This window comes from Astyanax mexicanus, chromosome 6 (assembly GCF_023375975.1).
Source record: "Astyanax mexicanus isolate ESR-SI-001 chromosome 6, AstMex3_surface, whole genome shotgun sequence".
NCBI lineage: Eukaryota > Metazoa > Chordata > Actinopteri > Characiformes > Acestrorhamphidae > Astyanax > Astyanax mexicanus.
Genome location: NC_064413.1, coordinates 26,947,154 through 26,973,900, shown reverse-complemented (window position 1 = coordinate 26,973,900; position 26,747 = coordinate 26,947,154). Strand labels below are relative to the sequence as shown.

The following is a 26,747-nucleotide window of genomic DNA, read 5'->3' as shown; positions in this document are numbered from 1 at the left end:
AGAGGGAGACACACACACACACAGAGGGAGACACACACACACACACAGAGGGAGACACACACACACACACAGAGGGAGACACACACACACACACACACAGAGGGAGACACACACACACACACACAGAGGGAGACACACACACACACACACAGAGGGAGACACACACACACACACACAGAGGGAGACACACACACACACACACACAGAGGGAGACACACACACACACAGAGGGAGACACACACACACACACACAGAGGGAGACACACACACACACACACACACACACACACACAGAGGGAGACACACACACACACACACACACACACACACACACAGAGGGAGACACACACACACACACACACACACACACACAGAGGGAGACACACACACACACACACACACAGAGGGAGACAAAAACACACACACACACACAGAGGGAGACAAACACACACACACACACAGAGGGAGACAAACACACACACACACAGAGGGAGACAAACACACACACACACAGAGGGAGACAAACACACACACACACAGAGGGAGACAAACACACACACACACAGAGGGAGACACACACACACACACAGAGGGAGACACACACACACACACAGAGGGAGACAAACACACACACACACACACAGAGGGAGACACACACACACACACACACACAGAGGGAGACACACACACACACACACACACAGAGGGAGACACACACACACACACACACACAGAGGGAGACACACACACACACACACACACACAGAGGGAGACAAACACACACACACACACACACAGAGGGAGACAAACACACACACACACAGAGGGAGACACACACACACACACACAGAGGGAGACACACACACACACACACAGAGGGAGACACACACACACACACACACAGAGGGAGACACACACACACACACAGAGGGAGACACACACACACACACACAGAGGGAGACACACACACACACACACAGAGGGAGACACACACACACACACACACACACAGAGGGAGACACACACACACACACACACACACAGAGGGAGACACACACACACACACACACACAGAGGGAGACAAACACACACACACACAGAGGGAGACAAACACACACACACACAGAGGGAGACAAACACACACACACACAGAGGGAGACAAACACACACACACACACAGAGGGAGACAAACACAGAGGGAGACAAACACAGAGGGAGACAAACACAGAGGGAGACAAACACAGAGGGAGACAAACACACAGATAAACATCATACATTTGAAACAGAAGCTTGAATTGGCCTGTAGATGCCACATCATCTAGCAGTATCTGCAGTAAGAAATATTTTGGAAAACTTTTAAACAGAATTTGATTATTTCTAAACTGTTTTTTACCCTGCACTTGTTTTTACTGTAATTACTATTGATTAATGTGTAAATAATTTGTCTAGTTTTAACTCACTGAATTTAATCAAAGCTGGATAATCAAAACCATGGCTCTTTTTAATTGCCAAGTTACACAACGTTTTTCAAAAGCCTATTTTGCTTGTTGTAAACACAGTACTTACCTATGTTGTGTAACAGCGCATTCTTCATCTTCACTTTGTTTTACCACTATTTCAGTTATATAGAACTTGATCACATCTGAAACAGAAATACAAATGATGTTTGGTGTCAAAACATGATTTAAGCTTGAGATGTCTGTGCTAGGCTTAAAGCTATCTCTAGCACACTGGCAACAATCTGTTGCTGCGCGTGCTGTGAGTACAGCTACACTATGTGGTAAAAGTAATTATAAAAATAATAATTTGTGTTCTTGTTAAGTGATAAAAACAAAGATCGGCTATGCAAGGGTAATGGATGGCACAGCGTGGTATATAGTATTCTACGTGGCTCCTGTGATCTTGTTATCGAGGCAATGGCAATGTCACAAACTTACTATTTACGCACCAAATAACATAAAATAATAACTAAACAATGCATATGGCGCAACTTTAATATATTCAACAACTATTATATGAAGTAATTATTTACCTTAGACAGTATTCAAATTCTGTTCCTCCAAAACATATTCTAAAAAAAATTGTATTTGGTCTAGTAATGCTACGTTATGTTTTAGTGTTATTTTTTTTGTTCATACTTTTGGTCATTAAAACTTGTTTATCTCTGACCTGCATTCCCTGAATGCCAAACTGTTATCAAAATAACAAGATTGGATTTCATCTCTTAATTTCTTTACTATTTTGATGTACAATTAAAAGTGCCAATCAACAGGAGATTAGTTCATTTACATTTAACAGAATCAGAGAATATCACCAAATAAATAAAAGGGATTATATGGTTATATGACAACAGTCTTGTTACTGGTATTCTTGTTATGTAAATCCTACCTGTCGTGACTGCCTCTCCCAACACTGCAGAGCACTTCTTACACAAGACCCCCACAGTCTTGTGGCCAGGTGTCTGTTGAGAGACACAGACACAAACCAAAATAGACAAATGATCAGAGCTGCATCTAAACCACAAGAAGCAGAAATCAATAAGCAGGGAGGAACCATTTACTGAAGTGAGGGATGAATCAGGCGTTTGAAGAGCGACACTGTTCTCCATCTCACTGCTGCGGCAACGGGGAGAGCCGCAGTCAGCCCACAGAGGAAGACGGGGAACGCAAAATCAATTGTCCTGAAGAACAAGTTAAACTTCGCAGGCTGGCAGAAGCTTTTATAAAGGTAGATTGCCATGCCGCCTCGCTGAGTACCCTTCATAAAGAAGGAAGAGCTGCTTTCTTCCCACTCCTGTCAGCCTAGAGGCAGTGTGGATGGAGCACAGCGTTTCTCCAAACAAAACTGAAAACTCAGCAAGCGAATCCGTCTGAAAGAGCGCTGAAAGATTGCCTTTGACAAGATGCCATATTCGTTGAGTCTAGAGAAACAATTAGAGCACACGAAGCGTAGACTTACTAACTTAAAAAAAAGGAAAAACAGTATTCTGGCAGCTGATATATAAACTGCAGTGGAAATGAGAAACCTGAATTATTATGTGTCTGATACTGGAACTACAGCTCACAACCTGAAGCCCTGTTTTGGCTCGCACACAGATTGATGCAGAAGAGTGAAAATGTCAGGACTGTGAAATAGTGGTTTAACAGTACATTTTTCACAGCTTCAGACTGAGACCACAATTCAGGAACTTTTTGGAGGGAGGAGGGACTACATAGTACTCAATTAGGGGTGGGACAAAAATACTCAACATTGCGATATATTGTATTGGTTTTGTTCGCAATACATTTGCAATAAGTGGTGTTAAATATCAATATATTTTTTGAGATATACATGCACTAGACTTGCCTCCCAATTTGACTAACAAAAGATAAAGTATCTTTCTTGAAAACTGTTTATTTGGATCAGTAAAGCGCTTCCAATTATTTACAGTAAGCTTAGATGTCCAGATTTCCACTAAGGCTAACCACTGGGTGAAGCACTGCTCTGGTAAGCCAGGTTGATATTAGCTAGCGGTTCGTCCCACGTAGCTTGTTTTAACACAGTAAATGCGCAGAGCTAGCACTTAGCATGGTTAGCAGGTAATGCTAATACTGCTCCAGCAGTGCAAGGCACGGTTATATGCTAGTACTGCTTCAGCCTCGGTGCTCGAGAACTAAACTGAAACTCCTGTATAACGCTGTACTTCAGCGGAGTGGCTTTACTGCTGCTTAAAACCTGACTGGTAAAATTCACACATAAGGCGCAACAGATTATAAGGCTTACTGGCGATTTTTGGTAAAATAAAGGATTTTAAGTGCGCCTTATAGTATGAAAAACTAGATGAAATAACTTTGATATAAGCCAAATGAAATACGAAATATGTAATATATGTGTACTTGTTTTTTCTACACAGGAAGTTCCCTGGCTAAACATCCAGGTAAAATGCAAAAGTAAAAAAATTAAACTGTGAAATTTTTAATTACTGGTCATCAACATCGCAGTCACATCCCTGCTGAACAATCCAGCTCAAAATATCTTGTTTTAGATTTAAGCCGGTCTTGTTGGTCAAGCTTGGCCATTAGGGTTTTTTACTTTAGCAAATTGATCCTGCTTGTAGACCAGCTAAACAACCAACCTCACATAAGATTATACCCTATACTGGTCAAGAACTTATCTTTGGGCTGGCCAAGCTAGTTTTTTAACAGGGTGGGTGTTTGTATCAACCACAATAATGTGATTATTATTAGCTGTTATCCACTGTAGAGGCCCAGACATAAAGGGTCAGTTTCTCAGACATGGACTAATGAAAAAAATCTCTATACAGATTACTGCGTAGTCCAAGTCTAGGCTTGATCCCTCGCTGGAAAACAGCCCCTTCTTGATTTAAATATGTTCACAAACAGTGTCAGTGCTGTAACCCACCTTTTCAGACTGCTGATGGGATAAATCCACTTCCTGTGTAAGGCTTTGGTCGCAGCTGCGATCCCGCGTCAGGAGTATGTACGTGTCACCAAGTAAACAGTCCTCTTGTTTAGGGTGAAGTTTCTTGTTAGCAAAAGGGTCAGGGTGGCAGCACCAATCATCCACTAATGTATTCCAGTTTCCATTGGGTAGCGGTAGAACTCGTTTAAAAACCCTGCAAAACAGAAATCATGGCTAGAAGACATGGGCTTTACAGAGCTGTGGAACTTAAAGCTGTGATATAGAGCTGAATGCTTCTGTCCTTCATTAATCTCTTCAGAGAATTAGAGCTTGATAAAAAAAAATCTACTTCTTCTTTAAAACTAGAGCTAAACAAACGAACTCGGTCCTCACCTGTCTTTGAGCAGTGTGGCCCTGCAGGACTGGCACTGGAAACAATACTTCTCCTGAACCTTCAGACGCTCAATCACACTGTCTGAAGCCTCTGGCAACAGTAAACAGAAGTGAAGATTTTATAGCAAGACAACATGGAAAAAGTCTTAAACAACAAAATGATGAGATAGCTTTTGATCTTTTGTGACACAACTTAATAAATAAAATATTTGCCAGTGGTATAATGGTGAATACCAATGGGTATTTCAGCTCCACAGAGCAAACTGAAGTTCTATTATTACTGACTCTAGTTGTTCGGTTGCTCTGAATGCTTTATTAACCAGCTTTTACCTTTTCTTCAATGGTTAGGACCTACTGCTGGGCGCTATTACCAAAAATGTATATCACAGTATTTTTCAAGATTCAGGTGGTTTTACGGTATATATTAAAATTATATATTTATATAGTCTATGTCCCACAAAATTACACAATATATGTAGGAATCAGACTTCATAAGCTGAAAAACAGCTGAAGAATGCAAACATTGGACCTTAAAAGGATACACCAACAACATTAACACAGCTCCTTTTACAAAAATATTTATTTTAAATAGTTCCATAAACTCTTTAAACAGACATAAAATACTAGATATTTCTCAAACGTTTTATTGCACAAGTTAGACATAAGTTTAAAATCAATTTATAATAAGCTTTATCAAGCGAGCTGTACCAGTATGAGTATTTGACGGTGCTGTTCTATACAACGCTCCATAGACCTCTAGAGGTATGGCAGTATGTGAAAAATGCATACCAGAAGGAAAATTAAAACCAAAGGACCACAATAAAGTATTATTTGGGTGGTGGGTCTTTCTTCGCACTGCAGTGAAACTAACATCACCATGGGTGGTGTGTTAATGTTGCACTGGTATGAGTGGGTCAGGCACAGCAGCGCCGCTGAAGTTTTTTTAAACTAACTCATAACTTGTAACTGCTGGACTGAAAATAGACCACCAAAAATAAATAAACAAATAAAAAAAATACTGTGAAATTTTGTCTATCACTTTACATCTACAAAGTGGAGAAGCTAGGTAGGAGTGTCTTATAGAGTAGACAGTGAATGGACACGGTGTTTAAAAACACCAGCAGCACACTGTGTATGATTCACTCATACCAGCACAACATTAACACACCACACACATCAGCAAAACACACTGCCATGTTTATTAGTGTCACTGCAGTGATAAAAATATCCCACCATCTAAATAATAGCTGCTCTATAGTCCTGTGCTGTCGGGTCCTAAGCATCGAAGAACAGGGTAAAAGAACTATATTAATATATTTAGAGAAGCAGAAGGACTACAGTCTCTAAATATTGAACAAAGTGCTCCTATATAGATAGAGTGGCAGTCATAATATTCTGACTGGACTGCAAACTTGCACATAGTAAGAACCCAAATACTTATAATTAAAAACACAGAGAATGTACCAGTATCCTAGCTAACAGAAAATGTTATGAGAATGTTTAGTAACGTTTTGAAAAGGTTCCTGGAAGATTAGCCTGTAACCTTAAAGGAATAATATTTGAGGAATGTTCTAAACATGCGTGACAAAATAATGGTTTGAATGACAACATTATTATAAGGTTTCTCACGCAACATTTCCAGCTAGGCAAATACTAACATTCCCAGAGCTAAAAAATAAAAACACTGACAAGTGACGTAGCAGGGGCGTTACCAGAACAGTAAAAAATGTTTATATAAACTTTTAAAATTGTTACATAAACTTAACCTACTAGGACCTGGAGTACACATGTGTGGACATCACATTTTGGGTTGTCTACACCACAACACTGGATTTTGCTCTACAAGGGCCTGGTGTCCTCTTATGAGGCCATTATACTACTAGTAAATACAGTAAGTGTTTATGTTTTTTTACTTTGTTACGACTTAGTGTTGAAGCAGCACTTAAATTGGTCCATATTGCTCAAAGGGGCAAAATTGTTATTTCTACTTTTGTTTTGCACTCAGGCAAAAAAATGCTCCTGTGTTCAGGAACAAAATAACTGTTTTGCACATCATTACTAATTGCGACTTCATTGTGTTCGAACAAAAATATAAAAAAGTCCTGAAGTCCTCATATGTGGACATTAATTTTCTCAGAAACTACATCATGTAAAAAGGTAATTCTTTGTTTTTACACTAATCAGGTTAGCCCAAATAGCAAAGAGAAATAAAAAAAATCACGCCATGCAAGAGTTTGGGTCTTAGAAGGATAAACATGTTATGATAACATTCAGAAAACTTGAAAATTTGAATGTTCTAAGAATGTTAACTGTAACATTTAGAAAATGTTCTACTAATCAAAAATTGATAGCTGTGATGCACCAATAAATGAGAAGACTCCTCCAATAGTTAACACCAAAGTCAAAGAAACTTGTCAACAGATCTAGTTATGATGTCCTATGACCTCACATCTTGCCCAGTAGGGCTTAAACCAAGCACTGCTGTGGCTTAAAGCCAAGGGTCACACGGCCGGTACATTCCATGTTCATCGTTAATCTCACTTAATCAGTGCAGTGTGATGATGCGTGGAGCCTAAAGGCAGGTTCACATTCATTACTCAAATTCCTCAAGCAAACCAAATTCAACCAGTCCTTGCACGGAATCATGCTCACTGACCCTCTGACAACGACCCACAAGGGCTTCTGTGTTCATCATCTTCTGTGAGAACGAAGTTTAACACATATACAACTGGATTACACTCAGGATAACACTCAGCAGGTACCTGAATACTCGTCCACTTTCAAGCGCAACTTGATATGCAATCCATCATCATTCACTTCAGGACTCTTCTGACACGACCCTTCCAGCAGGCTGACCCCTGGTGTCAGCTTCACTTGATACTCCTCATTAGGTACATGGATCTTCAGGGCTGAGTCTCCACCAGACACTTTTACTTCGGTGCTGCTTTCAAAAGCATCACGCCTATAAAAAAATATAAACAAATTTTAAAAAATGAGAGAAACCAAAGGAAAAGGTGAATACAATACTTCACTAAAACCCACGTGTGCAGTTTTTTGGAGATTCTGATATGTTTTCTTATTTGGCATTTGTTTAATTTACAAGGAGAATGGGATCCAGTGTTACAAGAGCAGAGCTGTGTATGATTCTGCTGTTTTAAACACAGCATGAATATGGTGTTTTTTTTCAACGGATTTTATAATAAATGTCATTATTAAATTAATTAATTAACACAATACCAAGTCTAACATGCTTAGTTTAATACAGATCTACATTTAGAACTCCTGTGGAGTTTTAGGTTAATTTCATGCATAAATTATAAAAAAGTAGCATTGACAGACTTTTATTCAATAAATATTAAATAAATGGCATTGACAGACATACTGAAACTGTAACAATCATCATCATCATCATTCTTCATATAAGCTTAGGTTTACATTAAGAGCAGGCCCTTATTTGCAATGTAGGCACGAAAAGAGTGAACGAAAACAACATATTTGAAGTTATATATAATATAATAAGAAATATATATAATAAGAAATAAGAATTATATATATATAATAAGAAAACTTAATAAGAAAAATAAGATGAGCAATATCACAATAATCAGAAATCTACTGAAATCCATTTGAGGGGTCCAAGTGAGGAAATATTTGCAACAAGGTGCAAGAAAAGGCAGCAATGCCATCATTCTCTACACCCACTATAGGGACGATTTCATCCTCAGGCAAAAAGAGAAAAGCAGAGACCATTCGTCAGTACTGTCCAATTCTACCGGTTCTCACCTCACCTCTCACAGACTGCCTGCTGCTTTCATGGCAGGCTTAATAAGAGCATGGGCTCTGGAGATTCAGCACCAGCGCGGCTCATATTAGGTTTAAGTTTATAACATTCAGCAATAAAATATCAGAACCGATTGAAATGGCTAAAAACCATTAACCATTTTAAATAAAGGAACAATTTGGAGGGTGTGACAAACGTTCGCTCAACAGTCGTAGTCGTGTGTATGCTGTTTTACCCTTCCAGCATGAATACTTCTTTAAACTGAACCATCTGCCAACTGATGACTATTAAATTAACACCACTACAGACACCCACCAACAGACAGGTCTCAAGCCTAATAGGCATCTCCATCTAGTGGTGGAATATAATACCACCAAAACTGCATGATCCAGGAGATACTATTTTTTCAGTACAATTTTATTACAAAACTTATAGAAATATATAAAAACTCATTACACAGCTTTATTTTGTGTACAATTTTGTATTTTACAATAAAAAACATAGGTGTTCAGACCAGTTAAAAAAATCTCATGTTTATTATTACTTATGTTTTGTATACAATGTTGTATTTTACAATAATAAGCGTTCTTGGATCACTTTTATTAAAAAGTAATAAATCACATTATTTTGTCACAATTTAATAATTACACAAATAAATGTAATAGAATTTGGTCATGGCTTAAGTATTGTAATAATATGTATTTTGTATATTCTATAGTTAAACAAATCTTAGGCCAAAACCTCTCCCCAAAAATAGGGATAAATGTAAGAGTTGCTTTTTTATTATTATTTTTTTTTTACCCAAAAAAAGCAACTCTTATTTTTATTATTGTTTATATTATTGTTTATATTTTGTATACAGTGTTGTATTTTACAATAATAAACAGATTAATCATACAGGTAATACCATCCTGAATTTTAAAATAACTAATGTAATTTGTTTTCTCCTTTGGATTTACAGTGTATACATGCTTTTCCGTTTTAAATAAACACGGCCTATGTAGTTAAAATATATTTTCAGTAAATTCTACTGCATAGTTTAACTATGTTTTATAATTATAATTGGCGTGTGGAAAAGTGTTTATTTTAAATATGTCGTTATTTTGATTACTATTACTTTTACTATGATGATTTTTGACGAGACTGATTTTATTTTTGGTGCCCTATGAGCAGCGCGTGACCCGACACTGACATGGTTAATTGCTTAATTAGTGAATTCAGATGTTGGGGCGCGGGAGGGGGAGTCCTCAGAGCAGCAGGACGGAGTTGGGAAACTTCGGCTAAAAGTAAAACTACTAAAAGTGGGGGGAAAAGCTGTGGAATGAGTCTAAATAAGATTTTGGCAACAACCAGCAAAGGTAGGCCATGAATAGAGGAAAAAGGGAAACTATAATGAAACACTGACTAGTTTAGTTACCTGTGGAACCAGGGGTGGGTCTAATATAATTTATATGTGAAGCTGTGTGTTTGTGTGAATTTGGGCGTTTTTTTTTCTCAGTCAGCAGGCCGTTTTTTCTTGTCAGTTTGCCTGACCTTAGTTTACTAGCGACCTTTAGTCTAAACTTGCTAATAATATAAAAAACTATTTAATTAATAAACTTAAACTTCATGTTGTAGGTGAAGCTCTTTGGCAGGATGTGTCTCAAACGTAAGAAATGCTGCCCGCTGAGGCCTCTGAGGCAAGAAGGGTTTCCCTCATGTCTGAATCAACGTTTAGTGGTGTAGACTTCCGTTTTACTGGACACAACATACAGACAGCCAATGCATTTCCTCCCCTTTAATCGCTACACTGCCTTAAGCAAGACATTATGCTAGTATTTTTTTTTTTTAGTTTGAGACCAGCTGTGTATGGAGCTATAGGGCTTCCTTCCCGCAAATTTTAGCTCCCTCATTTTTTTATTATTTTTTTTTTTATCATAATTCGCTTTTAACCCCGTAACATGCTCTGACCTGTATACAGGTGTATACCACTTTTTCTGCAATAAAATAACTTATTTAAATTTATTTTGAAATATGTTTCAGGACACTTGGAGAGCTGCCTTTTTATTTTCTACTCCACTTAATAATTCCAGATCAGTAACAGGAATCAACCCAAATTCTGCATGTTTGAATATAGACGTAAAAATAGACAGAAATTACGAAAAGGTTTGGAAGACATGGACTGTTTGATTTGTTTTCAAGAAATATTGATTTTAAAAAGAAGTTAAGGAAAGAGCCAGTTTTATGATTTTATTCCTTATACTTTAACATTAGCATATTTACTTTTTTATATTTTCTATTACAATTACAATTATGCTTTTCGGTAATTTTCCTTATCAAACATGAAATATTTTTATGGAATGCCTAAATAGATATCTTCAAGATTTAGTGGTCTAATGTCAGGCAGACCATTGACAAAAATCCTGGCCTGTTAAGGTACAGACTAGTTTTAATTGCTTAAGTTACACACACACATTTTTTTTTAACCCTGAGATTACTGCAGAATTATCTGATTCAAATCGACACTTTGGTCAGTCTCTGAAATACACCTAAAGCAGCCTGATCTGCAATGCACTGAATGTCAAGAATTTCCCCCCGGGGATCAATAAAGTATCTATCTATCTATCTATCTATCTATCTATCTGAACACACGCACACATGTACCCTGAGTCCCTCCTGACTGTAAAAGAGCTGAAACTTGCCGGATAAGCAGGAGGCCGCTCTGTAGGCGCTGTCTGAGCTCCAGGAAGATAAAGTGTTGTTTCTCAGTCTGCTCCATTTCTCTTCTCTCTCAGCATCACGTTTAAAGCGGTGAGCATGGGACTGTTTTACTCTAAATCTGCGGTAGATTTCTTTAATTCAGCGGCCTGTATCGCCATCTACGGGCCTGGAGCTTCCAGACTCACCTCTAAGGGCACATTTCTGAACAGTGACTGAGAGATTATTGTAGTCTCTGTTTTTTCCTTTTAATTAATTCAAAATGCTGTAAAGTCCAAGCATAGGCTTATTTTCTGTCTGGATCCCTGTCTAATCATGATTTATGTGCTTTCTTAAAGGACAACATTGCACTGGAGGTTCAAAGAGTGTGAATAAAGATTCCAGACGAAAAAGAAGAAGCCCATTCATGGCCAGTGGTCTTAAACAGGTACGGGTTTTGTGACACTTTGGGACAGTTTCTCAATCTACAGATCCCTGCACGCTGCATGCTATCAGTACTAATATGGGCAAAACTAGATTTTTTGGGGGGAAAAAAGACAAGCTTGTTATACAGCTGATAATTCAGTAATTCAACAAAAATAATGTTACGATAGTAAATAATACAAAAAATAATAATCTACTTTTATTGATGTATCACATTTCATACATAACAAAGCAGCTCAGTGCTATACATACAAACAGGTGAATAGAACACAATTAAAAGTTTAAAAAACAAAAACAAAAAGACAAAGTTCTATAGAAATGTAAAAATGCAAAAATAGATATGGTAGGATTACAAAAGCTTGTAGCAAAAAATATGAAAATAAATCAATTAGAAAAGAAAAATAAAACCAGACAATATATAATATATATATATATATATATATATATATAAACTAATCAAATATTAATTATATAAAAAAAATATATATATATATAGAAATAGCCCTTCAGCTTCTTCTTGAAACTGTTTACTGATGCTGCTTCATGTCTTTGGTGCATTAACACAAAATGCTGCTTCTCCTCGTATTGTAAGCAGACCTGCAGTGCAGTGGTTTTGAAAAAAATAAATACTTGTTTTGTTTTTCAATAAAGAGATCAAGTGTAGTGAAATGTAATGTGATCGTGTTTTTGTCACATATTCGGCATGTTAGTGAGGAACAGTAATGCATTTTGTGGACTGCATTTACATTTTTCCATGGTAGTGTTTGCTTTTCAATTTGGCACTAATTCCTCTCTGTATTAATTATATGATTCCATCTAGGGCTGAACGATTGTGGAAAATAATCTAATTGCAATTTTTTATCTATAAATTGCGATTGCGATTTAAAATGCGATGTCTTCTCAAGTATTTTTCAACAAACAGAAGCAATAAATCAATTTGTTTAATAATAAACAATGTCAGATTTATTTAAAGCACAGATAACAATAAAGCAAACAAATCTATGCTTTTCCTTTTAACCATTTTTTTTAAATAGAAAAATAAATATATAAATAGCTTTTCCTTTTCACCATTTTTTTATAGAAAAAATAGATATAAAAAAATTAAACTTACTGCTCTCCAGCTAGTAACATCATAAAAAAATAAAGTGCAAAAAACATAAAGAGAATCTGCTTTAACCAACTCGTTATTTTTTGTATTTGAAGATGCAGCACTGGTCGTTGGCATTTTAGCCTTGCAAATACCATACGAGGCTTTGTGATGTTTTTTTTTTTAGTGCGTTTTCACACCTGTAGTTGGTTTCTCTGGTCTGAATCAGTTAATGAGTTTGTTTACTTGGAGCGCTTTCTCGCTCTGTTCGGACTGGTTTCACATAGGCATAAATGTAAACGCACCAAAATGCGCATCAATAAACCACGCGAGCAGCCTGTGTCCTCTGATCGGTCAGAGCTGTCTGACACGGGAGTACGTTAAATATAAATATACGGAAAAGTAAATACAGCGAGAAGATTTTGTGTTTCTACGTGCAGCGCAGATTTATACATAATAAACAGAGTCACGCGGCTGTGAGCGGTGAATACAGCGCAGACGGCGCGAGCATGGAGACAGTGTTTGTTCACAGCTGTGGTAATTAACGTTACGGAGGCAAATAACAAAAGTAACCCAGTAGTTACTTTTACTGGCAACTAGTTACTTTTATAGTGGAGTAACTCAGTTAGTAAATCAGTTTCCTTTTCGGAGAAGTAACTACTAACTATAACTAATTACTTTTTCAAAGTAACGTGCCCAACACTGTTTACTAATAGTATACACAACAGTTTACATCATTCCTGAAGTTTTGAATGAAGTATTTGACTGTAATTTACATTTAGTTGTAAATGTTGTACTAAAATATTATACCAACATTAAAAGATTTGCAGTAAAGTACAATTTAAAATGTTTACAAATAAATGTTTCAATACATGTTACACTAAAGTGATGCTGTTGCAATTTGTATTTGAAATAATTAAACAAGGTTAACATATTTTGAACATATTTTGCCACGGGTCTTAGTGTTCCTATGGTGTGGAAAGTCCCAAGTTCCTGATCAAGTATTCTCTTTCAGTGATTGCTGTCAGAAGGCCCTTATTTCAACAAAAAAACTATTTGAGCAACCTTTCATTGAGAATACGCATATCATCCCACCGGTCACAATTGTGACCGGTAATAAAACACACTTTTTCATCTACTTTTCTCATTTTTTTGGAGGAAATAATTCTTGATTATTTCAAAGGGTTACTAATAACACATGATTTGCATATTTGCATGTCTGGGAAAAATTTGGGCATAAATGGGTTAATGGCGGATGGCGTACCTACTACAGGCGCATTACCGCCACCTACTGAGCCGTGGCGCGAAGGGAGACTTCAGGATAGTGAACATCATTTAAATTAGAAACAGAACATAGGAAGTAGGAGAAAATAAAATAATAAATAAATAATAATAATAAAAAAATAAATAAATAAATAAAAAAAAAATAATAATAAAAAAAAAAAAAGAGGGGGGGGGAGATTTAGATTAAATTAAATAACCCAATATTTTTCAAAAACACCAGAACTTGCTTATGAACTATCCCCATGCCCATCCCATAACAAAGCAACCCTTTCAAAGAAAAATCTTTATGGCCCTCCAACGTAATTGCCTCAAACAACTGCTGTCTCTGCTCAGAATATTTAAAACAATGTAAGAGCACATGCTCAGGAGTTTCCCTATGTGCACAGAATCTGCACATGCCTGTGTCATGTTTTTTAATAAGATGTAAGGAAGAGTTCAACATAGTGTGTCCTATTAGCAGTCTAGCAATCACTACTTCGGCCCTCCGGCCAAGCCCTCCACCCGATATCGCTCCAGTGCTACGCTGAATGTTAAACAAATGTCTGCCCTTAAGACTTTGCTCCCAGTTTATCTGCCACAGGGCCCGAATGCGTTTTTTAATTAAAACTTTGACCTCTGCCTTACTCAGAGGGATGTCAATATCACACATCTGCCGCCGCAAACACTGCTTGGCCACCAAATCCACTATGTCGTTCCCCTCCACTCCAACGTGGGCTGGGACCCATAGAAAATTTACACAGATTCGCTGCATTTGGAGCCGGAACAATAATTGAAACAATTCCAGTACTAAATCAGGTCTACAAGAAGAACTGCCGGTTTGAACACTCTGGAGAGCTGATAAAGAATCTGAGCAAATTACCAGACTCATAGGACAGACCTCCTCAGCCCATTGTAGTGCCAATATAATTGCCACAATTTCAGTCGTAAACACTGATAGATTATCTGACAATTTCCTTCCAAAGGACACCTGAAACTCTGGAATAAATACTGCAGCTGCAGTCACCCCCAGCGAGGGACATTTAGACCCGTCAGTGTAGACCTGCAGCATATCCCCATATGACCGTGCGAGATGCTGGGCTACAACCACAGAGGATAAAGACCAATCCTCAGTATCTTTAAGCTGCTCACGTATCCTTAAATCAACAATGGGTTCAGGAAACATCCAAGGTGGGACTATAGCTCTAGGCACTGTAGCACATACAGTTACATCCCTGAAACCCAGATCCTTAACTTCTCCCGTACTACAACACCCAAAACTCTTAGACGGACCATGATAAGTTTCCGAGCAATCATGAACAATGGATATTACAGGATGATTCCCCATATGACCCTTAATGTTCATCCAGTAAACAGCAGACAAAGCCAATCTACGCAATTGGAGTGGCAATTCCCCAACCTCTACTTGTAAAGAAACTACAGGGGAAGATTTCACTGCCCCACTACATAATCTTAAAGCCTGTGCTTGTATCCGGTCCAACACCTCCAGATTGGAAGCAGCTGCAGACCTATACGCCACACATCCATAATCAAAAACAGATCGTATCAATGCCCTGTATATATACACAAGCGACTGACGATCAGCTCCCCAATCACAACCCGACAAGCATTTCATAACATTCAGAGCACTCTTACACTTATCCACCATTTTTGTGATATGTACCTTCCATGTCAGTTTGGAGTCCATCCACATTCCTAAGAACTTTAGCATTTTAACCTGTTCGATCTCTAAACCATACAACTGTAGGCTCAGACAGGTTGGTTTCCGTCGAGTTGAGAAACAGATAGTTTTAGTTTTTGAAGTCGAAATCTTAAAACCCCAATCAGTAGCCCAGCGCTCTACCGTGGTCAAAGCCTGTTGAATCTTTGTCATAACAAATGTAAGATTCCTGCCTCGTTTCCACAAAGCCCCATCATCCGCATAAAGAGATTTGCCTATATCTGCTCCAACCAAGGAAAATATATCATTAATCATAATGTTAAACAACAAAGGGCTACAGACACTACCTTGCGGAGTCCCATTATCTGCAACATAAACTCCTGACAAGTCATTACCCACTCTCACTTGAAAAGTCCTATGACTCAAAAAATCCAATATCCAATTGAACACCCTACCCCCAATCCCCAACTTGTCCAACTTAATCATCAGGCCTTCCGTCCATAACATATCATATGCTTTTTCTATGTCCAGAAACACAGCCACCACCACTTCTTTATACAGTTGAGCTTTCCTCACTTCAGACTCTAGGCACACAACAGGGTCCATCGTCATTCTGCCCCGACGAAATCCACTTTGATAGCTAGCAAACACATTGTGGGTCTCAAGATAATACGTCAGTCTGTCCGTTATCATTCGCTCCATTATCTTACTAAGACATGACGTGAGTGATATAGGTCTATATCCCAACGGGCTAGAGAGATCTTTACCGGGTTTACCAATGGGCACCACCACTGCCAATTTCCATGCTGAAGGGATCTTACCCAACTCCCATATTCTATTATAAAAGTCAACTAGTACAGAGAGAGACTCATCTGTCAAATGTTTAACCATGTCGTAACATATCCCATCCTGTCCAGGACTTGTAAGACCAGACCCAGCTACCGCCAACTTGAGTTCCCTTAAAGTGAAATCAGCATCTAGAACACAATCAAAATCGTCTTTCCTACACAAAACTCGAGGAAATTGTAAACGAACTTCCTCCCGAGACAGCAGCATATCCTCACTTAAGTTAACAGAGCTATGGACTTTTGCAAATTCCTGAGCTAAGAGCTCTGCTTTATCCGCATCCGTCACTGCCTCAATCATATCTGTTTTCAGGACAGGGACATCAGTCCCTTTCCTAATCCCCCTCATCTTCTTAATCATGTGCCAAATATCACGTACAGATATATCTGATCCGATCATGCTGCAAAATGATCTCCAATAGGACCTTTTTGCCAACTTAACAGTTCTACGTACCACTGCCTGTGCCTTTTTATACACCATTAAATCACAAAACAACAAAGATCTCCGAACCTGCCGGAGCGCTCTATTACGTGCCACAACTGCCGCTGAACATTCCTCAGTCCACCAAGGAACAGCTTTCCTTTTCCCCCCATATGGCTTTTTAAGTGGAATAGCATCCTCCGCTGACATACACAATATATTACACACTTTTTCATTACAAATATCTACGTCATCCGAGATACCCAAGTTCCTAAATCTTTGATCACATAGGTCAGAAAATGTGACCCAATTTGCATTAGAAAAATTCCATCTACGCAAAAAGGTACGGCCCATCCTATACACTGCAATACCAAACTCACATTCAACTGGAAAATGATCACTCCCCAGAGAGGTAGACTGCGACACGTCCCAACTACTCATCCCTGCCAATATTGAAGAAGCAAACGTAAGGTCCAACACAGTAGTGGTATTGCTAGCCACATTCAACCTCGTACCCCTACCATCATTGAGACACACCAGATCCCTTTCAAACAGAAACTGTTCCAACACTGTGCCATTCTGGTCCGTACCTGAACTCCCCCACAAGGTATTATGAGCATTAAAATCCCCACACCAAACCACCCCGTGCTGGTCCAAACCACCAACATCAGAAAGCGTATCCAACGTGAGTTTCTTACACGGATTATAATAATTAATCAGTCTAAATTTTCCGCATGGTCCCCATATGTCTACCTCAATAGACTCGTGCGTCCCATGAAAAGGGAGAGCCCTAAACACCAGTCCATCCTTTAAAAAGGTTGCTACACCCCCTCCATTTCCCTCAATCCTATCCCGCCTAAGTACAGTGTACCCACACAATGTGAAGCTTAGATGTGGCTTTAGCCATGTTTCTTGCACACAAATTATATCTGGCAACCTCTGCCTGTCCACCACATAGTGCTTAAATTCTTGACCATTAGCTATAAGGCTCCGAGCATTCCAGTGCATGAGGAGCAGACTCTTACTAATCATTTTCAGCCTGAGAGGACGGCATTTTCCCAGCCAATCCTCCGCTAACTGACTCCCATGTCAGTCCCAGTATACCCAAAAATCTCTCCGCAGATCGAACAATTATTTTAATCTTTTCCGTCCTACTACCTGTTTGAGCAGTGCAATTAATCACATCCGCAATAAACATGACGAACTTAGCCTTCTCCACAATCAGAATCTCTGGATATAATACCCCAAGAGGCTGCGTCACCGTATCTGCCCTTCCCTGATCCGATGGACGGTCATCCGTCCTCGGTGGTACTACCTCCGGAGAGCTAGTACGGCCCACCTCTTTTAACGCCTCAGCATAAGATAAACCTCGAACCGCCCTAACCGTCTGTACTTCCACAGCCCTTTTCCGAACCTCACAACCTCCGTATGCAGCTTTATGATCCCCCCCGCAGTTACAACATTTAGGTCGAACATCTTTACCACACGTCCCGTAGTCGTGCTCACCACCACAAACCCCGCACCTCTTTCTTGCTCTACATACTGAGGCAATATGCCCATATCTCTGACAGTTATAACATCTCACTGGCGGAGGTATATAAACCCTGACTGGGAAACAAATGTATCCCAAAAACACCTTCTCAGGTAAGGAAACACCTTCAAATTGGATCATGACTGACATGCTATCTGACCGAACACCATCCCTAAATCCTTTCAATCGGATAACGTCCCCTACTCTGCCCCCTGTCAAAGACTTCTTTATTTGATCCACAGTAATGTCAAGTGGGACCCCCGTAATCACTCCCCGTAACCTCGCAGAATCCCTGAACAGGGTCGCCGTTATTGACTTGCCCCCCAAACTATGAAGCTTCAATGCTTTATCTCGCTGTCGCGCATCCTTACATGTAATCAACACTTTACCATCTCTCAAAATCTTAGCCCCAGCCAGATCACCCAAAGCTTTCCTTAATTCATTCGTCAATCTAAGCGGGTTAAAAGGAGTCCCTGAGTCCGCCCCAAACCGAAGAAGAACAACATGCTCTTCCTTCCTACGCTTCACCTGTTCCTCCCTATTCCCACCTCCAGCCGAATCTCTCTCATCCGATAGCCTCCTACCTTTCTTAGGTCCCACAGTTTGCCACTCTCCTCCACCTCCCCACGTCCCAATCCCACTTCCCGACATGTCCGATTCACTTTCCTCTCCTACGTCACTTCCTTCCATCTCCCCCTACACACCCACGTGACCAGTCAAATCGCAGCCTGTGCGGTTAGAGAATCTCGTTTTAAAATATCGCGAGATAATCGCAAATGCAATTAATCGTTCAGCCCTAATTCCATCTGTGTTTTCTACATTGTGGAAATCATAATGCCCTATATGTACGTGGTAGTAAAACCTTGAGTTAGACTAAATAAAATACAATCTCTTCACTCATCACTCTTTTTCACCAGTTCTACTGTTATTAGTGTGCACATTTGTTCCATATTATTAGAGTAATTGTATGTGAAGAATAACATACATAAATGACATACACAATGACAGTTTTACATATTTTATTCTCAAAATTGTACATTTCATTTCAATTTAAAGTTACGCCATACAAAAAGAAAGTTCGTTATTTGTACTTAGGCCTCATAACTTACAAAACAAATAGTAAACTATTTAAAATACATTAAAAAGTAACCAAAATAATGAAGTGCAACTTTTAAATACCATAGTATTAAGGCACTTTTCATCAAGTATCAGTTTTGTTTACAATAAACATTGTAACAGACAGATGTAATATCCTCTTTTGGGATTCACTTTTCAATATAACAAGTGCATTAAAGGTCTACTTTAGTTTAATACAGTGCAGCGGTCAGACAAACATTGGGGCAGACAGAAGTGCTGTAACGGTTATAAGTTTGCGGCTATTTCTTTGGAATAAAGAAACATCCTGGCTTTCGTGCTTAGTGTAAAAGCAAAGTGGCACTGTGAACATTTGTGCACAGGACTAACTACAACATTTGCTATTTATATTTGACTTAAAGACTTTATTCTGGTTGCCATCACTGAGGACACTTGGTGTTACAGGGATCCCCTGATTGGAAGAGTCCGTACACACTAACTAAAGGAAACATTGTCAGGGCACCTAGCATGGAGCCGAGCTGTACTACAGCCCCACACCACACAAGGGCGCTATGTCCTTCTTCTCGCAGGATCACCCCAATGATAACTTTCACATAGGACAAAGTGAGGACAAACAACACCCAAGTGATGACCTTTTAGAGAGATAGAGAGAAAGAGATTAACACATTCTGTTTACATAAAGTGAAAATAATAACATTTTAAATATTTAAATATTTCAGAAACAAGTCCAGGTTCTGTAAGAATGTAAGCTAGTTGGAATGATTCACATGGCTAGGAATTGTATTATAAATACTATTTTTTTTTTTTTTTCGTAAAATTGTCACTGCTAAAATGGCCTGGAAATCACAGGGCATCTCATCACAATACGTTTCCTATGATAAAATATAAAAATACTGTGATTCTTTGATACTCAGTATATTGCAAGACCATTCTATACAATACTTCACTATGTTACTAAAGAGGATAAATTTCTCCTAAATAAGCAAATACCAGAAATTATGTATTTACTGAGTGCAAGTTTACCAAGATTTTACAACCAATAGAAAACAAAATGCATAGCTAAGCTTGCTTGTGTAACACACAGACAGAGACTGCAAACTTTCCAAATGTGGAATTATTCCAATGTTGTAAAATAGCCATAAACTGCCATGAAAATTCACAGAAAAATACATGAGATGAGAGGCATTTTTTAAATATATTTTATGCAAACAAAAACTATGCAATATATTGCTGTATCATTATTTTGTCCCACCCCTACTGCTAAACATGTTACAAAAATGAACTACACTGGTTAATTTGATCGATGATTATGGTATGACTGCAACCAAATTATACAGCAAATGCTTATAAACAAATGTTACTGTATCAATATGTAATATTTGTTTTTAATCTTATATAAGTTAAATATGATTTGGATTAGTAAATGTAAGACATACCACAAGTGCAGCTCCTATATCGTAATGTACCAGTAGAGGGCATGGACTCAGTGCTGCCATTGCCATTATGTATGCACCAAATGCTGTACCCGTCAATGTCAGCACCCCCATCAGAATCAGGGACCTGGCAAGGAGAGATCAAGGAAGGTCAGGGTCTCCACTAGACCTTGCTGTTAAAATCTACAAAATCTTATGCAATAATTTACCAAATCAAAAATCTAAATATCTCACCTGATTGGCACAAACATAGCAATGAAGCAAGCCACAGGATTGGCCACTGCAGCCATGGTGGTTGCCAGATGATAGGCCTGATTCCCATAAGGCAGACAGGAGTAGGACTGTACTGAAGGTAGGACTGCATTGGTTAATGCATTGACCCAGGCCAGAACCACAAAGATGAAGACCACCTCCGCTGTGCTATAGGTACCTTTTCCGAACCTGCTACGGGGTTCGTTTACTAGGTCATCTGGAGGCTCCAGCATGGGTTTCTGTTCCGGAGCAGGCCTCTGCATTGAGAGGCTAATGTCAGTCTTCCCTCTGTGCTCTTCATCAAGATAGTGCTCATGCTTGCATTCCTTTGCCACAGAAGGGTGGTAGTTAAGCATCAAGAAAGCACCCAGACACACTACCATCATGGCACTGAGGAACAGGAAGAAGACCTGGGCAGAGAAGTTGGCTGGTGGATAATGTGCCTCCAGCTTATCACTGGCCTCCCAACTAGAGCTATACATGCTAATATTTGCAGAAGTTGTAGCGTTCTTGCACTGGACCAACCCAACACCCTGGATCAGTGCCACCACTGCCGGAATCAGGCCACTCAGACCCTCCCCAACAAAGTAGGTGGTGAGGTATTGAGGCTGGAGCCTCATCATAAAAGGAAGAAAGGTGACAGAAGATGTACAGTCCACAACTGACAGCAGGAAACTGAGAGACAGCAAGGCCACACTGTGTACAGCATTTCCAACAAGCAGAGTGTACTTCCAGAGAAAGGCCAGGAGAAAGGTGGCCACCACTCCCACCACCACGATAGTGTAGATGACTGGTCTCTCGTCCAAAGCTCCTGGTTTAAAGCGGTGCATAAGTGTGATGAACAGTGGGCCAATGTTGGCCAACTGGATGATTACAGTGAGGTAGGAAGGCAAGAACCAGCCCTCAGGAATCTCTGGTACAATTAGTGGGAGTTCCACCCACATACCATTGATGGCAACCCATGAACCGATGCCAAAGAGGCAGGCTAATACATGCGTCAATAATGCCATAATTAGGATATTTTCTTCAGCTCTTGATTATCCAACAAAGATCAAGGAAGGTCATCTGAAACAGGAACACAGCAGTTCTTTCACCTGAAACACAAATGGCTGACTTTTAGTGTATTTTATGTATTATTATTTAATTAACAATATTATGTTGACATATGTTATTATTATTATTATTATTATTATTATTATTATTATTATTAACATCTCATGTGTACCAGAAATATGTCATATAAGACATAGGAGACCCACAGTGAACAGGGCACTAGGTGGTAATGGTATTGATTGATTGTGGTGTCTGGTTAGAATTGTTAGTGCGAATAGGCGGACATGGCAAAAGTCATGGGACATGGACAATTCTATGATGTATAAACAGCTAATGCACAACATGTTCCGTCAAATACACAAATATTAAATTACTACAGCTTTTATTTAAATAATATAAAAAATAATTAGCTGTTAAATCAATGTAAACTTTTAAATGTGATCAAAATACAGTGTCAACCTGGTGCTAACTTATTTAGAAAAGGTTGGTAGAGGTTACTAAAGGTTAGAGCAATGAAAGGTTCCTTTTGTTTTTAGATTATATTATTTTATACAAAAGTCTTGGTATTTTACTATTTACAAAATATGTTTATGTATTTATTTTTGTTTCTACCAAATGTTTGAAACTATATACAAAATGTATATTAAACTTTTAACCAACATTTTGCAGTAGTATTTTCTTGAAATTGATCAAATATCATATCTTTTTATATCACCTGGAATATTATTGGAAAAATACTAAGAAATATCTTGATTTAGTTTAGGGACATGTTGCACACCCCCAGTATTTATTGTTGTTGTTGTTAATGATAATAATAATAATAATAATATTATTATTATTATTATTATTAATATTATTACATGCTAATTCCAGTTTAGAGAATGGTCATTATGAACTGCAGGTTGCAGAGGTTGTATGAGTTACTCTATGGGTCAGTCAGAGGTTATGTGACCTTTCCCTTACCAACCTACTTCTGTAAATCTGACCATTCACAGGGACTAATCCTTACTTTATGTAATAATGCTACTTCAATGATTAGGGAAGTGCTGTTTTATTTCAGATAAATATCCTTACTTCCTTCTCCTACACTTCCTCCATTCATTTATTCACACTGATCATGACAATTATAATTATTTTACATAATCTGAGAGCACAGAGATAAGAGTACAGTCTGTCTCACTGTGCCCAGTGTCCTTGAAAGACCCTTCAGGTTTTGTGAAATACAGTATATACATTACACACACAGACAATATACACACACACTACCTACCTCGTGTCAGTGCTGCCAACGGACTGCTGCCGGTTTACATAGTGAACAGTGTGTATGGGGTTACATCAGCTAGTGTGTGTGTGTGTGTGTGTTTCTCCTCCCACAGAACTGTTCTGTGTCCACCTGATGGAGGACAGCGCGCAGGCGCGAGCTTCCTGTACGACACAGTAAACCTCTAATTCAGAGACGCGCCCACGTGCTTAGTCCCGCCCCCACAGAGCCGTGACCAAGCAGAAAAGAGGAGGCGGGGTGATGACGTTCACTCCCCTGCCCCGCCCCCTTTCTAGTCTTAAAAAACACGTGATACTACCAGAATTTGATATTGCTCTGCTCTTAAAAGAGAAAGAGGTCACAGAAAAATGTGCACCATTTTTTCAGTACATCAGATGTACCTTATTTCTATGGCAAGTTATACTTTGTGTGATTTTTTCCCCTTATTTTTTCCCCCCTCTACTTGAACTACAGACATCCCACACTGCAAAAAGGCAAGGCAGTAATACATAAATAAATAAATAAATAAATATCATATTTACATATTAAAGCTGTATATAGGATTGTGCTTCTGTCAGAAACCTGTGAGAATTTTGTGCGACTTTTATATTTTATACTTTAATGCAATTAATACCTAAAATGCAAGTATGTTTATACTGTGTAATATATAACAGCTGCATGTAAGGTGGAAGGCTGCTTCCAATTTGTAAAAACTAAATATATTTGAAATAAAATAATAATAAAAAAAAGTCTTCAAATTGTGCTTTCTGTTTACAAATAAAAAAAAACTGCAGTTATGTAAGAAGTAAAAATGTATATTTGAGAGTCATCTCATATATATTTAAAGAATATCGAGATTTTTTTTTTACACTATCGCCTGACCTCTGGCCCTGTTGGGCTCTAGAAAACTATTTTTAAATGCTGTCTTTTGTGATAGTTTTATGTTTTGCCTAGTTTTTGCCAATGTACAGATTTCATTTTATTAAATGTAAACATGTAAGTAGTCATTTTAGTAATAAAATAAATAAATGAGTAAAATAATGTATTTTATACTACTTTTGGATCTTTAAACATGCACCAGCTCAGTTTGACCTTGAAACTATGCTTTCTTTTACAGCTATACATAACAGGGTTATCTTAATAGCTAGCTTGTATTCAAATATTAAGGTCTTATAACCTAACAGATAAAATCCTATCTACACCCTAATGCATTCAACCCTGTTGAAAAATAAAAGCTGGATAGAAATATGACAGAAATGCGGAGCCTCTAGCCAAGTTATGCAGTAAAGAAAATGTTATTTTGTTGTATACAATCAGAGACTAATATGTTTTGGATAAATCACAAGATTTAATTAATTCTTTCAGTCAGAATATTTACAAAATATGATATTTAGATCTAGCCAGCAAGCTTAAATTACATAATGCTGAGAAATGCATTAAATTATTTGCTCTCTCTCTCTCTCTCTCTCTCTCTCTCTCTCTCTCTCTCTCTCTCTCTCTCTCTCTCTCTCTCTCTCTCTCTCTCTCTCTCTCTCTCACTCACTCACTCACTCACTCACTCACTCACTCACTCACTCACTCACTCACTCACACACACACACACACAGTCGACATTATTTACAGCTGTACAGAATTGTAGACATGTTTTTAGATAGCAAATATTAATATCTTTGATCTAACTTGAACTCTCTTCTTTCCCACAGGTGTTCCAGTAAGAAGCCTCTTCTCATCTTTTAGCACATCCAGTTTATATCTGTATGGCATATAGGTGTGTCATATTAGCAGTTTAATCAATCAATCATTTTACCAACTCATATTTTGTAGTTGTTTATCAGGTGTGTCTCTTTTCGTAAATAAATTAAAATCCAAGGCATATTTTTAAAAATTGAAAGATGTTTTTCTTTATAGACTCCTCCAACAACAAAAGGCTTCTTAGCACTGTGAAAGTTTAAGTTTTTAATCAAAATATGTACTATACAGTCGGTCCCCTATTGTCTTCACATAATGTGTTTGGTGAAACAGAAAGATGGGAGGTTTTAAGAAAATCTAATGTTTGTAGATTGTTCTCTGTTCTTCCGTTTTTATGAAAATGTAATTTGGGAGAGTTTAGGACATTCTGTGTGAGCAAGAGAATTTCCAGAAAACAAATATCTGCTGAATGTCGAATATCGAACTAACCTTAGCAAGCTCTGTATTGATGTGGCCAGATCTCTGCAATCATCTCATGTTTTCAGTATGTTTTGTTTTTGTGTTTTGATGCAGTGCGATTTATTTAAAAAAACATTGTTGGTAGTTATAAAACAGGGCACTGCATAGAGGTGCTATTTAACTTAGTTGCTCTAAATCCCACAAAGTATTCTGCATTATATAATTAGAGTTCATGCAGCTTCAGAGAATGTATCAGAATTGAATCATACAGTATGCACCAGCCTATATTAAAATGCATTTTAAAAACTGTTCATAATTAGACTACTGCAGTTATCTGATTTATAAGCACTCGTATAATGAGTAGTACTTTGATCAGAGTCTAAAAAGATCTAAAAATAAGGGCCCAGTTTCCTAATAGCATATTAGTGTTAGAATCTCCCTAGCTGGAAGAAAGGGGGGTACTCAGTGTAATGCTCACTTGATCATTTATTATTAATGCTGACAAACTACTGTTCAACAGTACCTGGATTATGAAATGCTTGTACACCCACTTATTTGTGTTGTAAAAAACGATTTTACCTTTACTGCTAGTTATTGCATAAGCACTAAAGTAACAGACAGGTTTAAGATGTTATGAAATTAAATCCTCAAAGAAATCAAATCTAGACTTAGTAAAGACCTAAGAACCTAACACCACTTACAGCCATTTTATATCCATATTCTACTATAATATAACGGGTATAAAACTTCAAGTTTTAAAGTCACATACGATATAAAGCCTGCATGTTCATGCTGACGAGTCTTTTGTAATGAAAAATCTCGTACCTGTTCTGAAAGGTCCACTGCTGGTTCAGTCTGTGCTGTGCTGAGTCTCCACTATTAACCCAGCATGTGTGGAATGAAAGGAGGTGGACCGGATATAAGCCGGCTGCTCCTGTGATTTAATGTGAGTGGAAGGTCACAGTGGAGGGGCCGGTACCGCATC

At 38.2% G+C, this 26,747-nt stretch overlaps 2 protein-coding genes and 1 long non-coding RNA gene across 5 annotated transcripts in view; 1 reads left to right on the top strand and 2 right to left on the bottom strand.

The window, feature by feature from the left end:
• The window catches only part of ube3d (ubiquitin protein ligase E3D), a 24,558-nt gene extending 13,157 nt beyond the window's left edge, over positions 1-11,401 (bottom strand). The window contains exons 1-6 of the mRNA XM_007257275.4: positions 11,257-11,401; positions 7,557-7,756; positions 4,795-4,885; positions 4,402-4,615; positions 2,389-2,461; positions 1,567-1,642 (exon numbers count right to left, since the gene is read on the bottom strand). Of these exons, the coding sequence (XP_007257337.3) occupies positions 1,567-1,642; positions 2,389-2,461; positions 4,402-4,615; positions 4,795-4,885; positions 7,557-7,756; positions 11,257-11,333 (731 nt within the window). The 5' untranslated portion in view covers positions 11,334-11,401. The remainder of the gene's footprint in view (positions 1-1,566; positions 1,643-2,388; positions 2,462-4,401; positions 4,616-4,794; positions 4,886-7,556; positions 7,757-11,256) is intronic.
• On the top strand, positions 9,712-25,812 carry LOC125802415 (uncharacterized). The gene is made up of 3 exons (XR_007439545.1): positions 9,712-9,933; positions 11,611-11,699; positions 25,318-25,812. It is a non-coding gene; the product is annotated as an uncharacterized LOC125802415 (long non-coding RNA).
• zgc:91890 (solute carrier family 52, riboflavin transporter, member 3-B) lies at positions 19,525-26,713 on the bottom strand. Of its 3 annotated transcripts, none has more exons than XM_007257273.4 (4): positions 26,588-26,713; positions 21,283-22,394; positions 21,052-21,175; positions 19,525-20,247 (listed from the first exon to the last, which is right to left on the bottom strand). In XM_007257273.4, the coding sequence occupies exons 2-4, from the start codon at positions 22,308-22,310 to the stop codon at positions 20,035-20,037; spliced, it is 1,365 nt and encodes a 454-aa protein (XP_007257335.3). In that variant the 5' UTR covers positions 22,311-22,394; positions 26,588-26,713; the 3' UTR covers positions 19,525-20,034. The 3 variants fall into 3 exon arrangements, with proteins under 3 accessions (XP_007257335.3, XP_049336365.1, XP_007257334.3); XM_049480408.1 differs by lacking the exon at positions 26,588-26,713 and adding an exon at positions 23,624-23,792 and having other exon boundaries at positions 21,283-22,365; XM_007257272.4 differs by lacking the exon at positions 26,588-26,713 and adding an exon at positions 23,624-23,789.
• Between the last annotated feature and the right edge of the window lie 34 nt (positions 26,714-26,747).